This window comes from Syngnathus typhle, linkage group LG12, assembly GCF_033458585.1.
Source record: "Syngnathus typhle isolate RoL2023-S1 ecotype Sweden linkage group LG12, RoL_Styp_1.0, whole genome shotgun sequence".
In the NCBI taxonomy this organism is placed as follows: domain Eukaryota; kingdom Metazoa; phylum Chordata; class Actinopteri; order Syngnathiformes; family Syngnathidae; genus Syngnathus; species Syngnathus typhle.
In genome coordinates this window covers 677792-704638 of record NC_083749.1, presented here as the reverse complement: position 1 = coordinate 704638, position 26847 = coordinate 677792, and the positions used below count along the sequence as shown (strand labels likewise).

General features: G+C 46.3%; 2 protein-coding genes and 1 long non-coding RNA gene across 5 annotated transcripts in view; 1 reads left to right on the top strand and 2 right to left on the bottom strand.

Moving 5' to 3' along the window:
- The first annotated feature begins 123 nt into the window (after positions 1–123).
- On the top strand, positions 124–21870 carry LOC133163338 (uncharacterized). 3 transcript variants are annotated; one of them, XR_009716359.1, is made up of 5 exons: positions 124–237; positions 2510–2681; positions 10141–10301; positions 12934–13068; positions 20278–21870. It is a non-coding gene; the product is annotated as an uncharacterized LOC133163338 (long non-coding RNA). The 3 variants fall into 3 exon arrangements; XR_009716360.1 differs by lacking the exon at positions 20278–21870 and adding an exon at positions 18058–19569; XR_009716358.1 differs by lacking the exon at positions 12934–13068.
- Positions 13797–20413, bottom strand: enc1 (ectodermal-neural cortex 1). The gene is made up of 3 exons (XM_061293014.1): positions 20270–20413; positions 15750–17566; positions 13797–13923 (listed from the first exon to the last, which is right to left on the bottom strand). Exon 2 carries the CDS (start codon positions 17558–17560, stop codon positions 15785–15787), a length of 1776 nt encoding a protein of 591 aa, XP_061148998.1. The 5' UTR covers positions 17561–17566; positions 20270–20413; the 3' UTR covers positions 13797–13923; positions 15750–15784.
- Positions 21871–24836: 2966 nt separating the features above from the next.
- The window catches only part of LOC133163255 (formin-binding protein 1), a 23698-nt gene continuing 21687 nt past the window's right edge, over positions 24837–26847 (bottom strand). Inside the window, exon 19 of the mRNA XM_061292983.1 lies at positions 24837–26844. Within this exon, the coding sequence (XP_061148967.1) occupies positions 26837–26844 (8 nt within the window). The 3' untranslated portion in view covers positions 24837–26836. The remainder of the gene's footprint in view (positions 26845–26847) is intronic.

The following is a 26847-nucleotide window of genomic DNA, read 5'->3' as shown; positions in this document are numbered from 1 at the left end:
CACAATAATCGCCTACATAATTTTTTTTTTTAAACTGCACAGCGTAAAAAAGGACATTGGCGGTAGAGCATTTTGTAGCCACCAGAAGGCGCTCGTGTCACGCGGATGTAAATTCACTTCAGCTTTTCACGTCAAGAAGAAGCAGTGTTTTTGTTTTTTTCTTTTCCCATCCCAAAGTTTGGCGTTTCAGCGTTTTAAGTTCTGCTGAGCCTCACAAAGCTGCTCGACAGTCTTCAGGTGAGTTATTTTTCTTTCCATTTGTGGGTTTTATTAGGGTAAAATGCCACCGTCGTAAAATCCCCCCATTACTAACCGATAATGAAAAGCTAAATTTGTACGCAGTTCAGTGCTCCCTGTCGTCTATCTCTAAAATGCTCTGTTGAAATCACTCCATAAATCTCAAATATAACGCAACAAAGATTTAGCCTTTTCTTTGTGTGCAATCATGGGAGGACAAACATATTTTTTTAAGTACACGTGCTCACGGGCCTTCTGATCTCATTTGCATATTCAAATCCTGCCCACATTGACCTGTGCAGCTCAGGTGAACCGTCACATTCAAATAATCAAGGGCCTTAAGAATCAACAACGTCGGCAACTTTAACTCCTGCTAACAAACAGACAGCATGAGCAGAATCATTTTCATGTTGTATAAGAAGCAAGAAGGTCAACGGCAAAGCCCATTTTCAAATCGCCACTTTTAAGGTGTCCCCTGAGGTTTAATGGAGCTGCTCCGGAACGGTCCGGCAAACGCGGCGGCGGCAGGCGGCTCCTTCCACACCTCTTGATGTACGAGCTGCGATAATGAGCGCCATTTCGGCCCCATTTGTCCCCACCGCCGCGCGCCAATAAACATCTACGTGATGGATGGTAATTAAAGTGCAGCAAATAAAAAGGCCCGCTGCAATAATTAAAAGCGCCGAGGCCTGAAAGGTTCCTCAATGATTGCCTCTGTGTCAGAAAAGCAGTGGGGGACAAAAGGACGCACTGTTCCCCGAGGGGCTTCAAGCTAGGCCGGCGCTGGGCTAACCGTTAATGTGACCTATCACCTTAACAACTCAATTGACTATTTTTTTTGGGGGGGGGGGCGTATATCGTTTTAAGCAAAGTTATAATAAAGTAAAACTTACAGGGGCCCGTCAGCTAAGCTAATAGATGCACATTTTCCGCATCAAAACACTTGATTTAGTTCTCGCAGTCTGTGCGAAGGCTCACCTGGTTCGGTCTTTGCTTCATTGACTTGTTTCGGTCTTTTCTAGTTGCTAGGCAACGGCGGAGTTGTCCAGCAGCTTGGCGAGCCCCAGGCAACGGGTCATGGGGTGAAGTCCCAGGCCTGCTCTAATTGGCTGCAAGTCATGTCAATGTGACAAGCTCGTATGAGCGCTGGGAGCCAAAACACTGGCACATTTCTTTTTTTTTTTTACCCTTGTCACCTTTCTCTATAAATGGCAACCACAAGGGCCTTTTAGCCCCTCAGAAGCTTGAACAAAGACATATTCCAAAAGGTACAAATTGTCTTGACCTCTTAGTGACTTATTTCTAGATGTGTTTTATTTATTCATGACAAAGGTGAACAAAGAATGTCGACTTCATGTTTTCGTGTCGGTTGAATTGGATATCATCAAACGTGCTCTTGTCTTTGCTATCGGCGCACATGAGAAACGGCGACAAGGTCAACAAACGAGTGTACGCAGGTCATGTTCTCAAGGCTGGCATCTGGTCTGTCCTTCCAGTTAAAGACCCCCCCGCCTCTACAAATAGGAAGTGACAATCAATGGCTCCTCTATGCTCCGGCAGGGGGCTGAAGCGGCGATATAGATTTAGGCACATTTCGTTACATCGGGCCTCCAAATTCATTTTAGGGACGTTAGCAAGATGTCATGCCACACGGCTAACTGTACGGTCATGTGACGGACGGACTGCGGCATCATTTCAAGTAATGAGATCAAGTCCGACGTATATTCTTGAGCCGCCCGGACGTGTATGTTCGCTGACCTCTGATGTAGCGTGATGCTACATTAGCTTGCACTAATGCTAGTCCTAAAAGTAGAACCTGTTGGTTCAAATCGGGGGCGCAAAGGGATGGGGGAGGTCGGGGTCACCATAGCAACAGGACATGAAGTTGCTCCATCCATGTTGCAGCTTTTTAGGTTTTAAAGGCTTTCCTGGTTCGAGTCTGACATCTCATCTTTCACATTGGCATCACTTCTCTAATGCACACTTAATATCATTCATCGCATGCTCGCGCTCCCCTTCAGGGACACAATCCGGCAATTTATAGTTCACGCCATCTGTTACCATGACAGCGCACCTGGGCCTGTACACACGCACGGCCACCTGCAAAAGTCCCTAAAACCCTGTTATTGATCCCCGGGAGGAATTGGGAGAGCAGCTGGAAATCAAGCCAAGCAGCTTGAGCTGCAAGATAGTCAGTCGTGCACTTCAAATTGCGCTGCACTCGTTCGACTTACTCATCTTGTATTTCCTGCTCGTTTGTGACTCGGCTTAGATCAGCGCTCCACGGTCGAGACGCGAGCGGGCGGGGATGACACGTCGTGGTGCCCGCCACCGTGCCTAACCCTCTGACCTTGGACGGCCCGTTTCCATGGAGACAGACGTTGGCAACGAGCAGGGCCGACCGACGGGGAGCGAGAACGGAGTTGAACCTCAGCGTCGTGCTGGTAAGTGAAATGACATCTAATATTTATTGCTTTCAATTGAGTTCATTCCAATGTATTTATTATTTAAAAAAAAAAAAGCTCATTAGAATCGGAGTTGTAAATTAAATAATGCATAAAGAAAAATATATTTACATTTCGACTGCACACAAAAAATGAGACGTTTTGAGCCCAGCGGCGTGTACGCTAGACGGGTCGTTGCCAACGGCGACAGGTAGAGCGCGCATACTAACCACTTCCTGTCCCCATGTGACGTGAAGTCGCAAGATGGTGGATGAGCTTGAAGTGGAGCTCTGAAGCTCACTTCGACATAGTTACTTAAAAGCCAGATGGCGTCAAGGCACTATCCCAGACTGAAAGTACGCGGAGGATTACTGTACCCCAACGAAAATAGTGACCCAGCTCGCCATCCATCATGTTTATCCTCTCTGTCGCTGTTAAACTTCAAATTGCCGCGACGGCTTCTTACTCCGGAGGCCCCCGAGCGAATCTCATCTCATCACCTCATCAATTTTGAAGACTCTGCTCCGGCGGGCCGCCATTTTACGGCGCCGCGGCCCACTCTTCCCAGCTTTCACCTCTGATTTGTTTCCATCTTCTGGAACTTACAAATCGAATGCAGTAGATCAGTAGAGCTATTTGACCCACAAGGATTCGATAGCTGTAGCTCGGGGGTCTGCAGAAAATGTCAGTGAATCATTCTCATAAGTGTATACAGTTGTTAAAAAGTTTCAATGATGACGAGAATTGGCACACTCACACTTAGCAGGAGTTTGAGTGTGTTTGGATAATTATGAAGCCATCCTGAGATGTAAGCGGGTGTGTACACTTTTGCAACCTACTTCTTTTGGGACCCCCCCCGCCCATCAATTAAATTGTACGGCTCTTCACAGTAGTGGGAAAGTTTTTGAAGTAACTTATGGCGGTCTGACAAAAAATGGCTTTTGAGAGGGGTGTGTAGACTTTTTATAATCATTGTAAGTTCGGCATCGATGCGCGAAACTTTCTGGGACAAAAAAGCTTGTCTTGTTTTTTGGGAATAGAGTCGTGTTTAGTGGATAAAGGCGCGATCATGCGAAAATAATCACGTTAGCAGCTAAAGATGCAAGTCTTCGGATTTGACGTCAAAGTTGGCCAAAGCAGAAAGTGGAAAGTGTTATTTTGCTGAGTGTGATGACGTCTGCGACCAAATAAATGTGAAGAACGGCTGTAATAAGGCTTTTATGGGCAGCCACAACAATATCCAGCACATAGTGCCGACTGTAGATTTCTCCTGGGTGGGATTGCAAAGACTGGCAATATACTCGCTGGTGACGCTTCCAACCACAGGAGGACCATTTTTATATTTTCCAACGACGTTGCTGTTTGTCAGACTTTCTTCTCTCCTGGCAAGTTACAGAAAGTTGCTGACATTGCGTTCCGATTTTGTTTTTAATCCTGTTTTGGATGTTTGTTGCGTCGAGCGCGAGACGGCAAACGTGACCTCGTCGTTGACTTTGGCGAGCGGCTGGCTGCCAAGCAACGTCAACTTCGACGCGGAGTCAACTCTCGTTGACGGGAATCGCCGGCGGGTGCCGCTTCCTTCACCGCCTTCACAAATGTCACGCCTGGGCTCCGAATTCCCAAAGCTTGGGAGCTCGCCATCTCGTTGATCTGGCTGTTTTTTTTTTTTTTTAAAACTACAAACAACACAAAGGATGAATAGCATTGGATGGCGCTCCATGTTGAGGATTCTTCTTCCTTTTAGCTACCTTGTCGACACCTCAGGCAACAAGAACATGGCACACGGGAGGAATGTTGACGACGTGTCGCTTCTGACACCTCATCCCGAATCTTCCCAGTCAAATGCGTTTTGCATCAACATGACAGGAAGGAACTGGCAAGGGCGCTCCATGCAAGATTTCGTAATTGATCACCTACGGTCTTGTTGTTGCAGGAGAGAAATGAAAGGAGGTCTTTAAAGAAAAAAGAAAAAAAAGAGAAATAAAATAAATAAATGAATGCAAATATTGGAAAAAAATGCAATGGAAAAAATCATATTGCCAATGTGTCACATTCTAAATCTTTAAGAAAGAAAATAGCGTAAAACCTGCTTGACTCTCATAATAATAATAATAATAATAACAATAATAATAATAATAATGATAGTTAATAACAATCATGGCCAGAAAAGAAGACTGAAATGTCCCCGCCGTTTTCCTTGTTGCTCTCCCCCCTTGGCGGAGGCTTTTCCACGTTTGTCGACTCGGCGGTAATGACCTCCTCCCGGGCTCTCTCTCCTCCCTGCTCATAATTTGACGCCTGCGGGGATCCGCTTGGCACGCTCGACATCAACCTGTATGAATTAAAGCAGGCGCGGGCAAGGAGGGAGCAAAAAGCAGCACAGCGGGAGGCGAGAAAAAAAAAAAAAAAATGAAAGGGAAAAAAAAAAGCCCGCCGGCGACTTGACGCCAACAAAGGGAAAGCCTAATGAAATATTTGCTTTGGATTGCAACACGGCCACATCGACGACAAGTGCGACCTCCTCCAGGCGTGGAACAAACCAGGACACAACTTCTGATCACTTACTTTGTGACTTGGTTGTTTTTGCCAAACAAGTTACCTCCTTGTTTGATTGGCAGCCCGCTTTGTTTCTCAACTATTAATTGTTGGTTGATTGGTTGTTTACTTGGTTGGTAGACTGGTTGGTTGGTCTAAAACCAGCCTCCCATTCACCCCAAAACTAAATTTGCCCCAGTTTTGTCAATCTGAAAAGAACTAATAATGGTTCTGCAGAAACAATCATCAGTCATCACTTATTGCTTTGTCTGGAGAGCAGAATGGCTCCGCGCTCCTCATCCTCATTATCATCCTCATCCTCATCTTCCAGCCCCACTCATGAGTCATCGTGACTCACGGCAACAAGTGCGGTCAGGGAACACGCGTGTGGGAGCTCCGAAGCACCTCGACGTTTCTTCTTCGGCGAGCGATCCCGCTGCCGTCAGCTTAACGGCAATTTTGAATGAAAGTCCAAAACAAATCGAATCGCACCCCCGCGGTGACGCGTAAGGTGATGGAGGGGGGTCGCCATGGCAACAGTGGACTAACACGCTCACCGTTTGAAAACAGGAAGTGAAGATCCCCAGGCGTCTAAAAAAAAAAATCCATCGCCCTTCACTGACCCACCGATTTGTTTACCTTTCAACACCTTGTGAGCACTTTTGTTACCATGGCAACCGACGTGGCCTAAAAAGAAACAAAAATAAAGGAACCAGCCACCACCTTATGATGGTCAGTCTCCCGGACGTTTTCAATCGATTTTTTTTCTTTTTTTTTTTATGGACTGCCTCGAGTGAGCGATGCAGCAGCTCATCCTCTCCGCTCGCTTGTTACTTGATGAATCGTCCACTCAGCTTGTTTGAAGTCCTCGTTGTCGCTCCACTTTTGCCGCTTGTTAAAGAAAATATCTTCCCTCCTCACTTCTGGATGCTCTTTATTGTCAAATATTATATATATTGTTGAATATTGCATTGTAGCTTTTTAGATGTTTTTATTTGAACTTCTTTTCATTTTAAGAATGATTCTTTTTTTTCGCAAACTTGTCCCGTGGGAGTCAAAAGTAAAGCTTTGAAAACTTTGATAGCAACGTTGGCATGAGGAATTATTATTGGCAGATACGCTGGGGAAAAAAAGCCGCCGCTCTTTTTCGGCTTCTTCTTCCTCGTTGTCACTCAACAAAGGAATGTTGGCGAAAGGTGTGAAGAACAAGTGAAATCAAAATTCCCAGCACAGCAGCTCACAGAAGGCCCGAGCTGCCTTTCCAAGTTTCCGACGTGGGAATTCTTGCACGGTGAATGCAAAATACATTGAAAATAAAATATCAATTTAAATCTAAAACGTATAATATAACACACAAAAATCTAGCTAAATTAGAATGAGGGGAAAAAATACAAAATATAATTACAAAACGATCCAAATAGATATTTTGGAATGCAAATTCGGATTTACAAAATGGGTCAATATGAATGCAAGTAATAAATGCAAAAGTACTTAGCTACATCATGAAATAAATGAACTAAAAATATTTACAAATGAAACTATTTAAACATTAAATGGAAACTCAATGCATCTATCTATAAATAGTGACATTTAATATTTCTGATTTTTTTTTTTAAACACACCCACCCCAAAAAAATCTTCTTTGTTGTGGCCCTTGTGACATCCCTCAAACATTCCTCTCCTTCTTCTCAAGTGCCGCGCACATTCCGTTTCGCTTTCACACCTGTATTTGGCACACATCGGAATCCTCGCCCATTAGCTAACACCTTTCAAGTCATACCTTGCTTTCTATTCTATTCACAGCACTTCACTTTTGATCGTCCTTTTCAAAAACCTTTTGTCTTAAAAGGTTTTTCCATTGTGCTGCTCCTTCTGGCATGCTCGTCTTGGCCACCAGGGGACTCTGTGACACATACGGATTTATTTACCAAGTTTCTTAAGTTAAAAAAGTTAAAGTCCCAATGATGGTCACACACACCCCTGGGGGAGATGGGAGTAGTAGCGGTGCCGCGCTCGGGAATCATTTGGTGATCTAACGGCCCTATTCCAATCCAAGGTCCATGGACCTGCAGATCCTTTTGTGAGAGAATTGAGCCCAACATTATTTCCTTACAAATACCTCTTGTGACCTTTTTGTTTGTTGCGCCGTAAGGTTTTCCTGACGTCGAGCCTGCGCGATAAAGGTCAGCGGACAGGCGGCATTTGAACAACATCAGAGGTCAAGCGATGAAATATTAACCGCAGCGAGCGGCGTCAGCACTCCTCCGGTAACGGTGAATAATTCAAACTTTCCGACGGGCCTTTTAGCCGAGGGGCGGGGCCGCGGGGGCAAACGCAAGCTAATGAAGGAACAAAAGGGCGGCGCTGGTGCGTGTGCGCCGGCCGCCGACCCTGGCCGCATTCCATCCCTTTGTGGACGTGGACAAAAGCCAAAGCCAGGAATGCTGGAGCAAGACGTGAAGAAATGTAGGCATTCTCCAAAATGAACTTGGATGATTACAAGTGAAGGCAAATTTATCTGGATTGGGGATGAATAATATCCCCTTCTTCTTTCGGTAAATCTCATTTTCCCGGCATTATCGATTTCCCATTGTTTGTCGCCATCGGGGTGACAGATGAGCCTTTGGCGCACTCGTCATTGCTTCCATTTATTCATCCGTCTCGACTGGGACTTTTTTTTTTTTTACATTTGCGTCTCTCTTTATTCAACGTTCCACGAATGACAATGATGTCGCCCACAAAGCCCCCCCGTGAGTCACGTTGTCCCGTAACGGGAGGATGGGATGACTCATCCTGCAAATGCAAACTGCTTCTTGTTGATGCTCAGAGGTTGCAAAAGTGCTCACACCCTGTAATTGAGTAGAAGTATATGCCTACTTATGCAGTCTGGCGGGCTTTTTCTTTAATCTGGTAGTCAACACACAGTGGTAATATGTCATCACATTCTTTTTCTTTTTTAAAATTCCCACTTGGTTCTTCCTCAGTGCAGTAAGAAAGAATTTGTTCGTCCTGAGTTGCCACCACCGGGAGAGCGAGAGGCTTGTTCACAAAGCTAACGACTTCATCTTATGGGCGCTCCAACCTTTTCTTATATCTCGGGGAGCTGCCGCATTGCTTTTGCAATTGTGAGCGGGCGCACACGTAGCGCTCAGGGAAATGCGCTGGAAATCTCATTACGGGAATCGTGTTGGCTCGGGGGCACACGAGGCTTGGCGTCTTCGCTTGCATGGCAAATAGGCTCCTTCCCACGGTGGGAACGTAGCTTTTTTGGAGAGGGTTGGAGGTCAAGTGCGGCAGTGCCAACATGGACGAGCAATTAATTGTGATTAATCTCACTCTTATCTATTTTTTATTTTAGCCCATATTACAACTTTTTTCTTGCAATTCTGACTTTTCCTAACTAACTTTATTCCCCCCGTGTGAACTTTAACACACCTTGGAGAATATTTTCATTTAGAGCTAAAGCTTTTTTTATTTTTATGCTTTGAAAAGGTGGTAATTAAAAAAAAAAAAAAATCCTTTCCTCAATGTTCTCTGAAATTGATCTTTATTGTTTTTTTTTCAGTGTAAACACATTTGCAGGCGTATTTTAAGACCTCTGAGCATAGACGCGCTTTTATCTGTTTGCTAATCTCCAATTAAAGGGACCATTAAAGATGTTTGGCCAATGCAGCAGCCATTGCTCCTCCTCCAATGACACACACACACACACACACGAGTGTCCTGCATGGATTGACCTAGATTGAGCCAGCGACTCATTTCTGGAGACACAAAGGAGGATTAACAGAGATTAAAAATGACAACGTGTGAGGATTGAGGAGCAGCCGAGCCAGGCCAATTATAATTACTGTCCGAGCATTTTTCAAAGATATATAAAAGTCGTAAACAGTCTGCGGCTAATCCAGTGGGTGGAGGTTTTGGGTCATTTGCCTCATGCTGCCGGGGGCCAATAAGGGAGGCGCACTATTTTGCAATAAGGGGACAATTAAAGAAGAAGGAAAGAAGTCTTGAAGCAAATTGAAAAAGTACACTCTGCCGCTGAATCTGCTTTTATTTTTATATGGCATTGTATGTTCCATCTAAATATATTTCGCCTTGAACTTTGCCGTCCCTGATCTTTACGAGCGAGTTTTCTTATTAGTTCGGCGGCTACTTTCTAGTTTTAATGTCGGCCGCACGACTCCCAGCACGGCCTCGGCCCCTTTTGGATGCGCGCCAGCGTTTTCATGCGGCTGTTCGGGGGTCGTTAGTGTTCACTTATGAGGCGCTCGGGGGCGACTTTGAAGGCCGGCGGGCGACGGCGCGCTTATCGGCTTTGCGAGCTGCACCTAATAAACGTTTAGCGGGGTTGGCCTGCCTCGTAACCTTGCTGAGGTTCCTTTTGAAATGGCTGAGCGGGGGATCGTTTTATGGGTGCTACTCGCCATGCAATTTGAGTGTTTTTTTTTTTTTTTTAGGTGTATTTGACCAGAAAAAAATGCACTTTTGATTGATCTTCAAACTAGAGAAAATTGCCACAGTATTTGTTTTGTTTTTTTCTGATGATTTTCTTCATCCTCCTTTCATGTGAAAAACCAAAACAATCCATGAAATTGCGCCCTGGTAATTAAAGAAAGAAGCATCGTGAATGCTGGCTTTGTCTTCTTTCAGTCTTGGGTTGAACTTTTCAAAGAGATGAGATGACAACGGTTCGTGTGTCAGCTCTGACCTTTACTGTCCAAACATGGTTTTATGCCCTTCCATCATGTGCCTCTTTAAAATGCTTCTTTAAAATCTGTTAAAATAAAAGTATTTGCTGATTATTTGATATTCTAACTCATCCTGGGAGGGTGTTGCCATTTCAAATCCCGACTCCGGACGGGTTGCCTCATCCTTAGCTAGCTTCTTATCTTCCCTGAGAAATGTTTTTTTTTTTTTTCCCCAGGATGGATGTTGTCATGACTCAGCCGCGGCCCAACCTCGGCTGTCAGATGAAAGGTCATGCGTGCAAACAACTTGAGGCGACGACAAAATTGCTGGAATGGAAACACATCTGCGACGGACGACGCCACGTTATCGACCACCGCCTGCCGTGATGCTCAGCAGGTATGTGGCGCTGGGACCGGGCTTGACGTTTTGGGGTTTATTCATTTTCAAGAGAATATTTTTGCATATTTTCATGAATAATGTAGGTTTATGAAAATGGAATGCTTTTGAAAATGAAGGAAATTAATTTAGCATAATTTTGTGAAAAATAGTATATGTAATATATATATATATTTTTTTATTTATAAATATATATATTTTTTTAATTGAGAAACAGGGTTCTATTTTTTAGTATATTTTGTTGTATATTTTTTAGGAAAAAAAAAATCAAATTCCAAGGAAAACAATACTTTTAAAAAAAAATTCCTAATATATACTAAGAAAAAAAAAAGCAGTCTAATTCCAAGGATAAAGCGCTCAACTTTTGAGGCAGAAAGCGCATGGGATACTTTTGTGCTGACGTAAGGTGACTTGATAATGGGTAGGGGAGGGGGTGCATTTAGGTGCGGGGGCCTACCAGGAAGCTTTGTCATTAGCACATGTCTGACAGCTGGATGGGATTTGAGCGTACCCTGTTAGTCGCTACGTTGTACCTTTCAAGAAAAAAAGTATTACATCATGGGGCCCCCTGACAGCGGGGAACCCCCTTCAACTTTTCGGGGCATAACTCGCTCAAAATGACACATGTGGTGTCGGCGAACGTAAAGCCCGATGAAACGTCGCCGACCAGCGTTCGAGTGCGTGTGGTCCACACACGCACACATCCAAACGGCCGCAGACGCACACTCAGTTGGCCACAAGCACTTAAACGCTGGCTCGCCGATGCGCCGCAAAAACTTCTGCAAGCCGCCAGAGTGTGATGAGAAGTCAGCGGAACTTAATTACATGTTAGCGACCCCCCACGGACTCGTCAAATTTTGCTCGGACGCGGAGCAGATGTTTTTTATTTGTATGCTGCCAAGATAAGAAGTAAAACGGAGTCCCCAAAAATCGTTTTTACACCTTAACATTTTTGTTTCAGTGTCGCTGTCACTTTATTTGCCTGACAAATATTTGTAGCAAATGCATGTGCTATGTTTTCCGTTGAGCAGCTTGCTTGTTTTAGAGATTACATCTGCGTGCAGTTTGGCAGCATTCCCGCCGGCGGGCACCACTCGGATGAAAAAGTCCCTCTTCGCAAACATAATAACTTTCGGACGCGACCATCGATAGAGACTGGTTAGAGATAAACCAATTTGAACAAATTCCTCCCAAGGAATTCTCCCAATTGCTACCAAATTCAACCCCCAACCCCAGTTTACTTTCGGCCCATGCAATTTGGCAGATTCATCTTTCATGAACAGACCCACAAAAACAAATCAGACAGGTCACCCAAAAAATGTCCATCTTGTTTGGAAGCAGCCATTTTAAGTTCATTCTAGCTATTCCTTTTCAAAAGCCAACTTTGAATTTTTGAAAATTTGGTAGATTTATCTTTCATGAGCAGACCCACAGAAAAAAGTTAGACAGGTCGCCAAAAAATGTCCATCTTGTTTGGAAGCAGCCATTTTAAGTTCATTAACTTTGAATTTCTGAAAATTTGGTAGATTTATCTTTCATGAGCAGACCCACAAAAAAAAGTCCATCTTATTTGGAAGCAATTTAGCCATTTCTGTGCAAAAGCCAACATGTCCCCAGAATTTTTTGGAATGTAAATCCAATCCTTGAGCAACATGGTAATTTGCTCTTGAGTAGACCCACAAAAAAAATATTTAACAAGCCCCTGCAGGAAGTCTGCCATTGTGGTTTGAAGTAATCATTGTAGGCGCTTTTGGGCCAAGTCTCTTTAAAAGTTAACTTGTTCACAGAAGAAGAAAAAAAAAAAGATCATCATGTGTTTGAGAGCACTGGTGTGGCCTCTGTGTGTGGGAATAAGTCCAGTTTCCTGCCGGACAGGAAATTCAACTTCCTGTCGTGATTAATGTGACGGCTCAGGACTCGGCGCGGGGGGGGGCGGTGTTGTTTGAAAAGTGGGGCTCCCACCCACACACAGCGTCCCCACATTTCACTTTAAATGTCAGCCTTTGTTAGCAGGCCACACACACGCCGGAGAAAAGATCATTTTAGTGGCTCCTTGCAACATCTCACCACTGAGATTGTTTATTTCTTTAGTGGCTCGGCTACCCCGGCGACCTTTTGTGGGTTCGCGAGGGTCAGGATCCAGTCAAACTGGTGTTTCTCAAACCCGTGTCACACAGAGGAATGTAAACAAGCCAGGAAGAGACGATTAGATGATTTTTTTTTTGCGACGTAGCTATTTAAAAAAAAAAAAAAGATGAGAAGTGTGAGAAAGGAGGGAAGTGAGAGGAAGAAGGGGTGCTTTTTAAGATTTCATGTTCTCCTCCAGCCCCCACAGTTTGCAGATAATGGTTGCCAAGGTGACTCGGCAGAGAAAGGGAAAGTATGCGGCTCTACTCGCGCGCAAAGTAAAACCAGCGAGAGATTTCTCTGTCAAACTGCCTCCAATTATGTTTTCACTCGCGTATGCAAAGACACTCGTACGATTTTTATACAGCCAAGAGGAAAAAACTCATGTTTATTCAGCCATGGATTTCACATTGTGAAAAAAGAACATGTACAAAATAATGCCATAGAAATCGAACGAGTCATGACATCAATGACAACAAAGCCTTCTCACATTTTTGGTCTTTAGGAACGTAACAACAAAATGTTCATCGGGATGAAAGCGGCGAGGTGTGATCCAACTAAAACAAAGACAGCACTCGGAGATTAACTGGAACGGCAAGGCGTTGTTTTGGAATGCGATGTCTGCCACACAGCTAACCAGGTAGGCTAGCTAACCAGATAGCCTAGCTAGCTAGAGACCAGTCGCTAATATGCTCCTGCTAATTGTTGCAGCTTTTTTTTCTTTTGGGCGGGGGTGCACGGGGCACTTGATTTAAGGCAGGTTTGGCGGCATGGAGTTGGAATTCTTGTCGCTCGACCCCCCGCGGCCTTTGCGGCCTCACGCTGTGGGTAATCTGAGCTTCCTCCTTCTCATTAGCAGGTAGCCGCCCTCCCACGCGCCGAGGGGAAATAAATAGCATGAAATCATATCTGTGCCAAAGTCGCCACCTGCCGTGGGGGGGGAGCAGGGACTCGTGTTCAAAATCCATAATGGGCGGTTCCGGGTTATTAGCGCTCGTGAACTGCAGCTGTTCTTTTTGTTCTGTCCGTTTTTTTTGTTCTTTGTTTCAAACTGTTGCGTAGCAAAAAGTCTTCGGCTGTTAAAAAAAAGCAAAAGCGTCCAATGGAAGGGCGAGCCGGGCGCATGTGAACAACTCACGCCGGTTGTGCCGAGTCAGCAGTCGCAGGTGAAAAAAAAGCGGCATCCCCGAAACATTGCGCCCCCCCCTCCCCTCACAAAAGTTCCGCCCTCAGCTCTCCTAAGCGGGGTTGGGGGTCAGAGGAAGGAGCTTATTAGCGGATGAAGAGCTTTGTGTGCTTTCAGTCCAAACGCATGCCAATCACTGAGAAAACATCAAAATGGAGGCCAAATGTGCCACGCTAGCCCCATTTGGTTCTCTCTCTCTTTTTTTTTTTTTTGGTCCAGCATCCATCTCAGGGGTCTTCTCTCGGAATGCCTCGTCACAGTCGAGAGTTCAGTAGGTGGTGAAAAACAAAACAAAAAGCCAAAGGAGATCTGGAAGAGAAAAGAAGAAAGTATTTAAAATGAGTTAGGTCAAAAATAAAACATGCAAATCTTTTAACTGCCATCGTTGGTGGAGGTTCGGCTTCTCTTGGGGAAAGACTTTTATTGCCATCTTTCTCCACTCAACCCCCCCCCCCCCTTGTGCCTTTACCCAGCGAGCAAGCCTTCAGCCTGAACCGTGGCGCGTACAAAAGGCCAGCTGAGGTTTAAATAAGTGGCAGGATTAAAGTCCTCGGGGACTGTTTTGAGCCAGGGAGTAATCCGGCACTATTAGCCGCTTCCCGGGCGTCATCCGACAAGGATGTACGCCACGGACGCTCGCCCACGCCTTGTTGTCAAGAGCTGGCAGCCATGTGTGGGTGACGGGTTGGCGCCATGCCGCCCCCACCCTGGCCGGGCCCGGGGCGACTGTCGCCTCCTACGTCGAGCTTGCTCAACATCATCGGCCTTGCGGCTCGCAAGGAGGTCAGGGGGAGAGCGACGTGTTCACAAGCCAGCGCTGTTCAGATTTTAATTCAGAGATCATTTGAAAAAAAAAATTCATTCAAATAATTCCATGGCGGCGCCGATTGCTTTTGACGCACGATGGCGGAGAAGTGCTGGATGTTAAATTTCGCACCCTCGTTGCAGCTATTCCCACAGACTCGATCTCCTTTCACACCGCATCAGAGGTGAGGCGGAATCGAGAATCCTGCATTTAGATGAATGGAGCGTCTTTCTGCCAGAATGTGGGGCAGAACTCTCAGGCGAGTATGCTAACGGCTAGCATGCTAATGAAATGCGTCGTTTATAAAATGAAATGTGGCTCTTGGAGAAAGCACCGTTGGGGGGGAAAAAAAAGTGATAAGTGCTTGTATTTTCACTGGCGGAGGCAGCACTTCATCACAGAGCCAGCGAGTTACACTTGTGAATTAGCATAGCATGTTGCTATACACGTAAGATTGGCTTTAGTTCACACTCGAATGGGCGACATGGCGTTCGAATTAAAAGTCGCAGGAGCCCGCAAAAATTTCAACGCTCCAGAACCACACCCCGGCAAGTCCAGTCGTAAACCGTGATAGATGCTTCCCAACGGGGCGGCCTCCTCCTGGCCCGCCTGCCACCGAGAGCGTGACCTCATCAAAGGGAGGCGACGGAGAGTGGATTAGCCGGGCCCAGGCGTTGCGGCCTGCTGGCGTGTCCCCCCCCCCGTCTAATTGGCCAACCGTCTTGGAGTAACCTCCCCCACAGGAGCAATAAAAGTATCCTATTCTACTTCAATTACCCTCTCTGTCCTCTGGCATGTCCCCGCAGTCACTTAACTAACCCATGCAAACTCGCGGCCGGCCTGCTGGCCGGCCCCCTCCTCCCAGGACCTCCCGCCAGTCGCCGGCCTTAAGAGCCACTCCGACATTCCTTTGTGTCCAAAGAACCTGGAGAAAGAGTCGGAGAAGTAAAGAGAGCTGGCCTGAATTGAAAGGTCTTGGAGCTTGAGACTCTCACTATTCCCACAATACTAAACTGGAATTCTCACGGCAAGAATTCTAGTAATGCCCGGTGGTAGGAACATTGACGACCGCGTGGTATCCCACCCCGCATCTTTTGGGTTTCTCACTGCATTCCGATACACAAAGAGAACCCGAGTGCAATTAGATGGAATGAGACAGCGTTTCAATTTGTATGAGCTAGCTGGAACTTGGACAAAATGGCTGCTTCCAATTAAAATGAACGATTTCCTGGGTCCTTGAGGATATTTCATAATCTACGATGAAAAGCGACGTGGCTAAAGTTTGCAGTGACTTTTAGGAGAAGCCTGTTGTCGCTAAGACCCTAGTTACCTTAGGGAGCGGGTCCAGCGGCAGGCGGGCGGACTTCAGGCGGGCAGATGCTTCCAGGTGCTGACGAAGGCTGTCGGGATGAGGGAGTACGGCACCGTGGTGATGCTGTTCCACGCGTCCAGCGTGGGGTCGTAGCAGTCCAAGGTCTTGCAGCGCTGCGTGCCAAAGTAGCCCCCCACCACGTAGAGTTTGTTCCCGGACGCCACCGCCTGGCAGCTCATGCGCTTGGCCGTCACGTCGCCCACTTTAGTCCACTGGTAGCTCTCGCTGCTGAACTTGTAGGCCGAGCACGCCGAGAACTCTGTGTCGCCGCCCATGACGAAGATCTGGTTGCCCAGGACGGCGGCGGCGGTGTAGCGCCACGGCTGCGGGCAAGAGGCCGGCACGGTCCAGCGGTTCTCCTGGGGGTCGTAGCACTGGACCTTGGGCAGCTTGTCGTGGGTGACGCTGGTGCCCCCGAAGGCGAAGAGCTTGAGCTTGACGCTGACCACAGCCGCGTTGCTCACGCCCTCCCTCAGGGGCGCCACCATGGTCCACTTGTTGGCCGCCGGGTCGAACTGCTCCACTTGTTTGAGCGACACGGACGGCGAGGCGGGCAGGCAGCCGGTGGCCGCCGTGTGACCGCCGACCACGTACAGGCAGTGCTTGAGTTCGGCCGAGCCGTGGCCGAACCGGGCGATGAGCATGGGCGCCGCTTTGGACCATTCCTCGTGGACCGTGTCGTAGACCCAGACGTCTTTGGAGACGCCGTTTTCCGAGCCCCGCCCCCCCGTGATGTAGACCTTACAGGCGATGGCGCAGGCGCTGAATTCCTTCCTCGGGCTGGGAATGTCTGCCTTGGGAATGATCTCCTTGGCCTTCTGGTCCACCAGATACAACTTGTCGCACATGAAGGTCTGGCCGCCGAGGAGGAAGAGGGCGTGGCTGGTCTTGCGGGGGCGGGCGCACTGACTGTTGACCACGCCGTCATTCTGCAGGATCCTCAACTTACAGCGGATGGCCTGGTCCACCAGCTCCTTGCTCCCGGCCTGGGCGTTGATCAGCTCCTCGGTGGAGACGTTCTCCATCAGAAAGATGGCCGGCAGCAGGGCCAGGCGGACCGTCCCGAGGAGTTCCGGGAGGTCGCAGTGGCGCCTCTCCAGGTCGTAGTTGATCCAGTTCAGGGCGGCTTCGTATACCAGCCGCTCGTCCTCGGTCTCCAGCTCCTCGTGGGACAAAAGCTGCACCACCATGTCTTTGGGCAGCTGTAGGAAGTCCTCCGTCTTGCAAATGGCGGGGAAGTTGCTGAGGCACATGCTCCAGGAGAGCTCCGACAGCTTGGTGCACTGGTGGGCGTCAGAGAGCAGCAGCATTCCCAGGCAGTTGGACGGGTGAAGGTTCCTCTCCAGGAACTCTGCGCAGGCGTCGCGGATGTCTTGAAACTCCAGCATGTCGCCGGCCTCCAGCAGCGACTCGGCGTTCTCCTCGTTGATGACCACCCGCGACGTGTACGCGTAGTCCAGCAGCAGCTCCAGCACCTCCGGGTGGACCGAGTCGTGGAAGTCTACCTCGCTGGCCTGGCTCTCGCGTAGCCCGCCGCTGAACATGGCCTCAAAGTAGCGGCTGCAGGCGGCCAGGACGGCGCGGTGGCACGGGAAGGAGCGGCTGCCGGCGTGGAGAAGCACGTCGGTGAACAGACGCTGCTGCCGCAGGGAGTTGAGATGCATGAGCACGCTGTCGGCGTACGACGACTTGTGGAACAGGTAGATGTTCATGGAGCCGGTGCTGGCCCGGGACTTCCGGTTCTCATGGACGCACACGGACATTTTCATCGATTCCTGCAAGTTAAAAGAAAGGAGCCATTGGAAAAAAACAATACTCAACTCACAAGTTTCAGAACATACAAAAGTTTCTGAGAAAACACAGAAGATGTCGTCGTCCGTCCACTGAGAATTTGAAGCATCACAACAATTGGAGGTCGACGCACGGGAAAAGAGATGCCGGGGATTCCAGCTAGGATGATTAGGATTGACGTGACGCATGAGTGCTTTTTCTCACTTGCTGGCATTCCAAGTATGCGAGCAGTAAAAGTTCACACGGCTGCTGGTTAGCTTTTTAGCTCGGGGGGTGGGTGCTAACTAGCGCTTTACTGCCAACAAGCATTTCGAAGACAGGATGCGATGGATTAAAAACGCTAATCCCTTGTTATTTGCCGAGGTTAGGGAACGGCCACTGCAGCCAATGGCGAAAAAATAAAACAAATATAGCAAGGAATTGGCAATAAAGCAGACTTTGAACTGAAACTCCTGTCAATGTTTTTATTTTGCAGTTCCAACTGTAAATACAGCGCAAGATAACCCTTCTCAACATAATAATTGGACGTCACACGTTGCGCAATATCCCTGCACACCAGCCAACCCGACTTTCACATGAGAGAGCATCGGGAGCAAACATCAAATAAAGCGCAAAAGCATCGGCCCGGCAAGACTGGTTGCATTCCAGCGCCCGCGACAAAGGCGACGGCGCGTCACCTCGTAGCTGCTGGCTCAGCGCACGCCCGCGCACACTGTGCCAAATTAGTCAATAAGAAAAAGGACACATCGGATTGGAGTTTGCTTCATAACAACCCTCAATCTGGATCAGAACTGGATTCTGGTCTTTTGATGGATATGAGCAAAAATACTGAATTCAAACAGCTGTCCTTCACTCTGCATTGATGGAAATCATTTCCTGCTTTTCCCCAAACAAAAGGAAACAATGTGTCGCTAACTGTTGTTCACACGCTCTCAGGTCCTTTTTTTATCTGTGTATGACATTCAAAGTTATGGGTGGAGTGATTTTTCTGTAAATAATTACTTAGAACACGCCAGACATGACTAATGGAGCCATGAGCTCATCCTAACAATCATCAGGCGATCCCACTCCACTCACCAAGGTCCTTTCAAATTCACAGCCGGCGACTTTTTGAAGTGGACGCCACAATGCATGCGAGTAAACAAGTTGATTTAGTTCTTTTTTTCAGTTTGGACTCACTCTCGATTGGTCATAATAAGCCACAAATGCCAACGAGGAGCGAGAGAGCCTCTGGCCGCCATCTGAGGCCCGGCTGGCTGCATGTAAACTTGAAATCATTGCCAGGTGTCCACAATCACGGACGGACTCGGGAAGAGGGATGGGAATGCGAAAATGGAGGAGGGGAAGTTTCCTCGCAAGTAAACATGGGGCTCAGATGGGCCACCTGGACCAGACAAAAAGGAGATGATGCAGCGGAGATCAGTGGTCAGCATCCAAACCCATCTGGATCTTATTTAGCGTTTCGGACCAGCTGTCGTTGCACACGCCAAAACCTCATTTAGTCGCCAGCGACACCTGATGTCGTCCATTTTATGTCTTGGGAAAGCGTCAACGACACCTCGCGCTCTCGCCAAGATCTCGCCAAGGTGACGATTATGTCCGTGTCATACAGTGTTCCCCGATCATTAGTGAGGCAAAGTACAAATACCTGACAGCATTTTTTTTTTTTCAACTTACCCTCACAATATTGTTAAATAAATGCTAATGTGATTGCTATTTTTTTTTTTTCATGTCAATTGTCACTTATCCATGACGTGACAATCAGCAAATATTTAATCTTGTTGAATTTGTCTGACCTGCTTTCTGAAAACATTCATTCTAGTATGACTTGGAGTGTTTTGAAATAATGACCTGGTCTCATTTTACTGGCAAATGTAGTATTACAGTCAGTGTGAAACGTGATCCTTGTTCAGTTGAACACTAAACAATTGTTCTGTTCCGCGACTGGCGACAGGTGGAAAAACAATTAAAAGGTAATTGTTTCATTGTTAAGTGTTCTTTGTGCAGTCCAGTGAGAGCGCCTTGAACTGCTCCGTCGCTGCCGGCATCGAGCGCAGCAGGCGCCGTCGAAGCCATACCAAAACCAATTGCGATTGTTACAGTAATGGTCAAACACAGCGGGGGCGTCCGTCCACCAAGGCTGTCAAGCCGTGATCTTCATGACCAGAAAGAAAGTGTTTACATTGCTACTAAATGGCTCACTCTGGATCCCATCCCGATTCAATTGAGTTCAATTCATTCATACACACAATTGATTAGTTAGTCACTGATAGTTTGGAGGGAACACAACCTTTTGCATCACTCTTACAAACTCTTGCAGCTTACAAACTACAAATATTTACGTCCATTCATCCATTGGCTATGCATGCGTGAAAGATCCAAGTGTAATAATATAATATAAGCAGAATAAAATCAGGTGATGCTTGGGTTGAACAATATTGACTGTAAAGTTGTATTAGCTCATCCCTACTGTAAATTTGGTGAAGATATTTACAATTTCTGCGTTACTCAATATTTGATGGCAGTAATTCCTTCTCGTGCACGGCTGCTCTTTGTTCCTGTTGCGTTCTGTGCTGCATACTTGTGCATGCTGCTTGTTCCCTATCTGAACGTAAGAATGCTATATGAAGGAGGAAAATTAATTGCTTTTGAAATGTTGAGATGAAATGATGTTCTCTCTCACCGACCTCTTTAGGGGAATGCAGGAGTTCAACCTCGCCCGGAGAATCTCTCGGACATACCCGCGGTGAGAGAGCCACGATGCGGCCGCCGCCTCCCCGGTTCTTCTTCTTCGCCTGTCACTGCGGTGCTCAATCTCGTCCCAGTCCTCCACGACGTGACTTGTACGTGTAGACTTCAGAGCAAGACGGTGATCTTGGAGGTGACGATGGCGAGATGGTGGGGTCTCGTCGCGTCTTCCCTTGTTGTCCAGCTGAGACCGACGCCTGCGCTCGCTGGTGCTTCGCCTCAGTGCTTTGGGCTGATTGGGCGGGGTTGTGATTAGGGGCGGAGCTGATACAATTCGGGGAGCCAATCAGGTGGAAGCGACAGGGAGGGGCGTTGGCATGCAAAAAACAAAACGTGCGGTAGTTAAATAAACGCACAACCCATTCACCGTTATTTGCCTACAATTGCCGTACATTGAACAAGTCAGTGTGTTCATGTGGCTGTGTTCCTGAATCCATCGGTTCCGGTTCCGTTCTTGGCGCTGATGAGATCATGTTATATGGGAAGAACCTGTTGGAAAAAATCCTCATATAATGCGTGTGTATCTAGGAAAATAGGGCTCAGTAGACTTTCTGTATACAGTTTATTTGTGCATTATAGTTGAAGGCAGTTAAACCTCGAAAGCCAGAATTTCGAATTCGTATTTACGTTCATAATTTAGGCCATTAATTGTATTTTGTTGCTGTTGACTATTTGCGACGCAGTTGTAGTGTGACGTAAACGGTCGTCGGCTCCAAAAAAGTCACTTAAGTTTTCAACGTTAGACAAAGAAAAGCAAAAATATAGGACAACAGTGACACCCAGTGGACAATGTGATACACTTCATAGCATCAAATATAAAACGTCAGTAAAATCAATATGCACCGAGAAAACATTGATAAGTTTCTCTACATGTACTTGTCGGAAATGACGGGAGAACGACAACATATCAGTTAAGACGGATATGAAGAGAGAGTCCTATTTAAGTATAACGTCCTCATTTACGAGGTTACTTGAAGTAACACTGAGTGAACTGGCGTGCCTACGGTAAACGTGAAAGCTCATTTCAAGTAGAACCAAGCGCGTTCTTGCCAAGTTTCCTTCTGTTGCTTGTCACTGACGCAGCACATATTGAGTTATAAACTTTATCACAATTTTGCCCACATTTACAAATACAAGCTTTTTCACATTCCGTTAAGCTTTGATTTTTCTGTGTGCTAGTGTTGGCTCGTCATGGAACGATTCGTCGAAGAAACCGAATCTTTTCAGTGAACGAGTGAACGAATTATTTTTTCAGTTCATATGACTTCAACCAGTAGGTGTCAGTAATGCACATTGAAGCTGGTGCTACCTCGTAGAACAAAACGAAGAAGAAAATGACGTCACTTCCGGTTCACCAACTGAAGTGAGTGATTTGCATTTCCAGTTCATCGCGAGAACGGAAATAACGTGTATGCATATATACGCCTAAATATTGTTATCCAATATATCTACTGCAATTTCACATTAGATTGCTGGTTTGAAATGTACTTTTATTATTATTGTTATTGTTTTAATGAACATTAAAACCTGTTAAAACTTGTCTGGTATTTTATTCCTTGATTTTATTTTTTTGAGCATGAAAACAAAGCTCTGACATTTGATTAACTGCTTTATATGACAATATGTATTGGTGTAATATGTGTTGGTGTCCCCGAAAATAAAGAGCAAGTAGTCAAATACACATTCTTGACACGTACAAAAAATGCATAAAATTATTAGGTACTCCTGTAAATGGTGGTGTACCTAATGGAGTGTCCTAGTGACGTCACGGATCCAACAGCCAATCAGAAAGTGGGGGTGAGGGCGGGTGTGGCACTTTTCGCTTTCAGTTAAGCTTTGACCATGATATTTCCCTAATAAAGTGGCCTGTTATTAGGTACACTTGAAAATGGCGGTGTACCTAATGGAGTGTCCCAGTGACGTCACGGATCAACCAGCCAATCAGAAAGTGGGGGTGAGGGCGGGTGTGGCACTTTTCGCTTTCAGTTAAGCTTTGACCATGATATTTCCCTAATAAAGTGGCCTGTTATTAGGTACACTTGAAAATGGCGGTGTACCTAATGGAGTGTCTGTGTGACGTCACGGATCAAACAGCCAATCAGAAAGTGGGGGTGAGGGCGGGTGTGGCACTTTTCGCTTTCAGTTAAGCTTTGACCATGATATTTCCCTAATAAAGTGGCCTGTTATTAGGTACCATTGAAAATGGCGGTGTACCTAATGGAGTGTCTGTGTGATTCCCTCGTTAAGCGCACCTGCGTGAAAACTTTTAGCCACTGCAGAACGTGAAAGTGGCTAAAACTTTTCACGCAGGTGTTTTTAACGAGGGTCACTTGGAAAACATGTTGGAACGCGGCCCGGAGGACTAGAGCTTGACACCTCTGACCTTTGACCATGATATTTCCCTAATAAAGTGGCCTGTTATTAGGTACACTTGAAAATGGCGGTGTACCTAATGGAGTGTCCAAGTGACGTCACGGATCAACCAGCCAATCAGAAAGTGGGGGTGAGGGCGGGTGTGGCACTTTTCGCTTTCAGTTAAGCTTTGACCATGATATTTCCCTAATAAAGTGGCCTGTTATTAGGTACACTTGAAAATGGCGGTGTGCCTAATGAAGTGTCCGAGTGACGTCACTGATCAAACAGCCAATCAGAAAGTGGGGGTGAGGGCGGGTGTGGCACTTTTCGCTTTCAGTTAAGCTTTGACCATGATATTTCCCTAATAAAGTGGCCTGTTATTAGGTACACTTGAAAATGGCGGTGTACCTAATGGAGTGTCCAAGTGACGTCACGGATCAACCAGCCAATCAGAAAGTGGGGGTGAGGGCGGGTGTGGCACTTTTCGCTTTCAGTTAAGCTTTGACCATGATATTTCCCTAATAAAGTGGCCTGTTATTAGGTACACTTGAAAATGGCAGTGTACCTAATGGAGTGTCCAAGTGACGTCACGGATCAACCAGCCAATCAGAAAGTGGGGGTGAGGGCGGGTGTGGCACTTTTTGCTTTCAGTTAAGCTTTGACCATGATATTTCCCTAATAAAGTGGCCTGTTATTAGGTACACTTGAAAATGGCGGTGTACCTAATGGAGTGTCTGTGTGATTCCCTCGTTAAGCGCACCTGCGTGAAAACTTTTAGCTACTGCAGAACGTGAAAGTGGCTAGAACTTTTCACGCAGGTGTTTTTAACGAGGGTCACTTGGAAAACATGTTGGAACGTGGCCCGGAGGACTACAGCTTGACACCTCTGACCTTTGACCATGATATTTCCCTAATAAAGTGGCCTGTTATTAGGTACACTTGAAAATGGCGGTGTACCTAATGGAGTGTCTGTGTGATTCCCTCGTTAAGCGCACCTGCGTGAAAACTTTTAGCCACTGCAGAACGTGAAAGTGGCTAAAACTTTTCACGCAGGTGCGCTTAACGAGGGTCACTTGGAAAACATGTTGGAACGCGGCCCCGAGGACTAGAGCTGTGACCTTTGACCATGATATTTCCCTAATAAAGTGGCCTTTTATTAGGTACACTTGAAAATGGCGGTGTACCTAATGGAGTGTCCAAGTGACGTCACAGATTAAACAGCCAATCAGGAGGTGGGGGTGAGGGCGGGTGCGGCTCATTTCACTTTGACCATGATATTTCCTTAATGAAGTGGCCTTTTATTAGGTACACTTGAAAATGGCGGTGTACCTAACGGAGTGTCCAAGTGACGTCACAGATTAAACAGCCAATCAGGAGGTGGGGATGAGGGCGGGTGCGGCTCATTTCACTTTGACCATGATATTTCCCTAATAAAGTGGCCTTTTATTAGGTACACTTGAAAATGGCGGTGTACCTAATGGAGTGTCCAAGTGACGTCACAGATTAAACAGCCAATCAGGAGGTGGGGGTGAGGGCGGGTGCGGCTCATTTCACTTTGACCATATTTCCGTAATGAAGTGGCCTTTTATTAGGTACACTTGAAAATGGTGGTGTACCTAACGGAGTGTCCAAGTGACGTCACAGATTAAACAGCCAATCAGGAGGTGGGGATGAGGGCGGGTGCGGCTCATTTCACTTTGACCATGATATGTCCCTAATAAAGTGGCCTTTTATTAGGTACACTTGAAAATGGCGGTGTACCTAATGGAGTGTCCAAGTGACGTCACAGATTAAACAGCCAATCAGGAGGTGGGGGTGAGGGCGGGTGCGGCTCATTTCACTTTGACCATATTTCCGTAATGAAGTGGCCTTTTATTAGGTACACTTGAAAATGGTGGTGTACCTAACGGAGTGTCCAAGTGACGTCACAGATTAAACAGCCAATCAGGAGGTGGGGGTGAGGGCGGGTGCGGCTCATTTCACATTGACCATGACTTTTCCCTCATGAAGTGGCCCGTTATTAGGCACGCCCGAAAATGGCGGAGTGTCCGAGTGACGTCACAGATCAAACAGCCATGAACAGGCTCATGTGTATCGGTATGGTTTCAAATAGAGCTAATATGTGCTGATTGACAAAAAGAAACCCAGGCGTGACTTTCAGGCATTTTTAATTGGCACAGTAAACACAATACAAAGTATTCAGTGCTCCAGAAAAGAAAAAAAACACGTAAATTGAACGATAGGCAACAAGAAGCAAACACGCACACACATGCACTCACACACGCGCTCACTCAACACACACACACTAACATACGTGTACGTACGTTTGCAAAGCGACGCACTGCCTATAGTTAAAATTTTCACTTTGCATCTTGAGCCTTATATTCATATTTTCTATATTTATACTCTCATGGGAAAACGACGCCAGGAGCAAAAGGTGGTTCCATTTGACCAAGGAGTGGACACTGAAAAGAACAAAAATGGATGCTCTTAAAAAAATAAGTCGCAAGAATTATAATATTACGAGAAGTTTTGTTAGGAGCATAAAGTTACGGATAAATACTGTCAGACTTTTGTCATTTCTTCCTCTCAAAACCTTTTCTTAATATTAAAACTATTTTCTAAACTTTAGTAACATTTCTTTTCATTAAAAAAATAACTGTCATTGAATTTGACTGATTCTTGTCACATGACAACTTTGTTTCTACTGCCTATCTCTAAATTACAATTTCAAATGAAAAGAACTACTGTCGTCATTTTCTCACGTTGATCTCTCAATCTAATTTTTTTTCTCGGAATTTTTAAGCAGCTTAAAAACAATTTCTATAGCTCAACAACAATTTGTCGTGTAAAACAGTCGACTTTTTTCTTCTTTCCAGCATGACACTCCGTGGCCGGCCGGCCGCGCAGTTTGTTTAGTGGTTCTCCTCCTCAAGCTGAAAGCGTCCCATCCCAAACAAACACTCTTGCAGTAAAGTGGCTTTTCAGTGCCGTTCCGTGGCAGAACACACGTTTCCTGCTCTGGATCATGAAGATCATCATCGTTGAAACACTTCCAATAAAAGACATATGTGCCATTACGAACATAGTTGGTGGAACAGAACAGCAAGTGTCAGTTGAACGGATAAAGCAGGCTCAAAAGTTAGAATGTTGTCATCAACAGAACAAGCTGGAGGGGGGGGGGGGGGTTCTGGGGCGAACAATGGCAACACAAACCCTAACCTTAACCCAAACAGGTCAAAGTGAGAGGTGGGGGGGGGGGGGGGGGGCATGCTATTTTCAGCACTAACAGAAATTACAATACAGAATAAAAACATTATCTGAGTCTTTCTGGGGGTTGGTACCCCGAAAAGGACAGCCAGCTTCAGGGAGGGGAGGGGTGAGGAGGCAGACAGGGCAAGCATGCGGCAAAACATCAACGCCCAGACCCGATTGGCTGCAGAAGCTAGCTAGGGGTGGCGTTAACAGGTGCTGGAGGCGGGGTTAAGTGCAGGTGACAGGATGGGTTGGGCGGCGTTGACGTCAAAGAGAGGAGCCGATGACAGTGTGATGACATCATGACAGGAAAAGACAGCCAACAGCACTTCACGTGCCAAGCAGATACACTTCATCCTTTTCCCCAATTGGAATTATAATGCTGCATTGTTTGTCATAATATCAGTGTTACGTTTGTCATGTACCATTAAAAAAAAAAAAATTGATTGGAATTTTATTCTTCCATAATAATATATATATTTTTAAAAATCCTAAAAATCAAATCCAGTAACACTTTATATTTTTTAGTGAAACATTTGCAACATACTAATATTATGACAATCAAGCAGCATTTTTTGTCACAATCTTCTGAACGTATTTTGTCGTGCTGTTGGCTCCAGGATGGATGGATGGATGGATGGATGGATGGATGATGATGAGAAAATCGGGTGACGTGGTCCGGCGATGCTTCTGCCTCCTCTCTCTGACTACGCCGTTGCGGGTTAGTCGGGCGGCTGAGCTTGACTTAAGCAAGCCGAGCTGTTAGGGGCCACAAGCGTGTTAACAATTTGAATGTGGAGGTTTCCAAAAGTCTTTTTTTTTTTTTTTTTTTTTTTTATAAAGAGGAAGAGGTCCCTAGGCCGCTTGCCCTGCCGCTCCCTCAGCCAGCATCTGCTTTAGGAATCTG

What these genes read in the sequence shown, in the direction of transcription:
- enc1 (XM_061293014.1), bottom strand. Translation starts at nt 17,560, where the DNA reads ATGAAAATGTCCGTGTGCGTCCATGAGAACCGGAAGTCCCGGGCCAGC.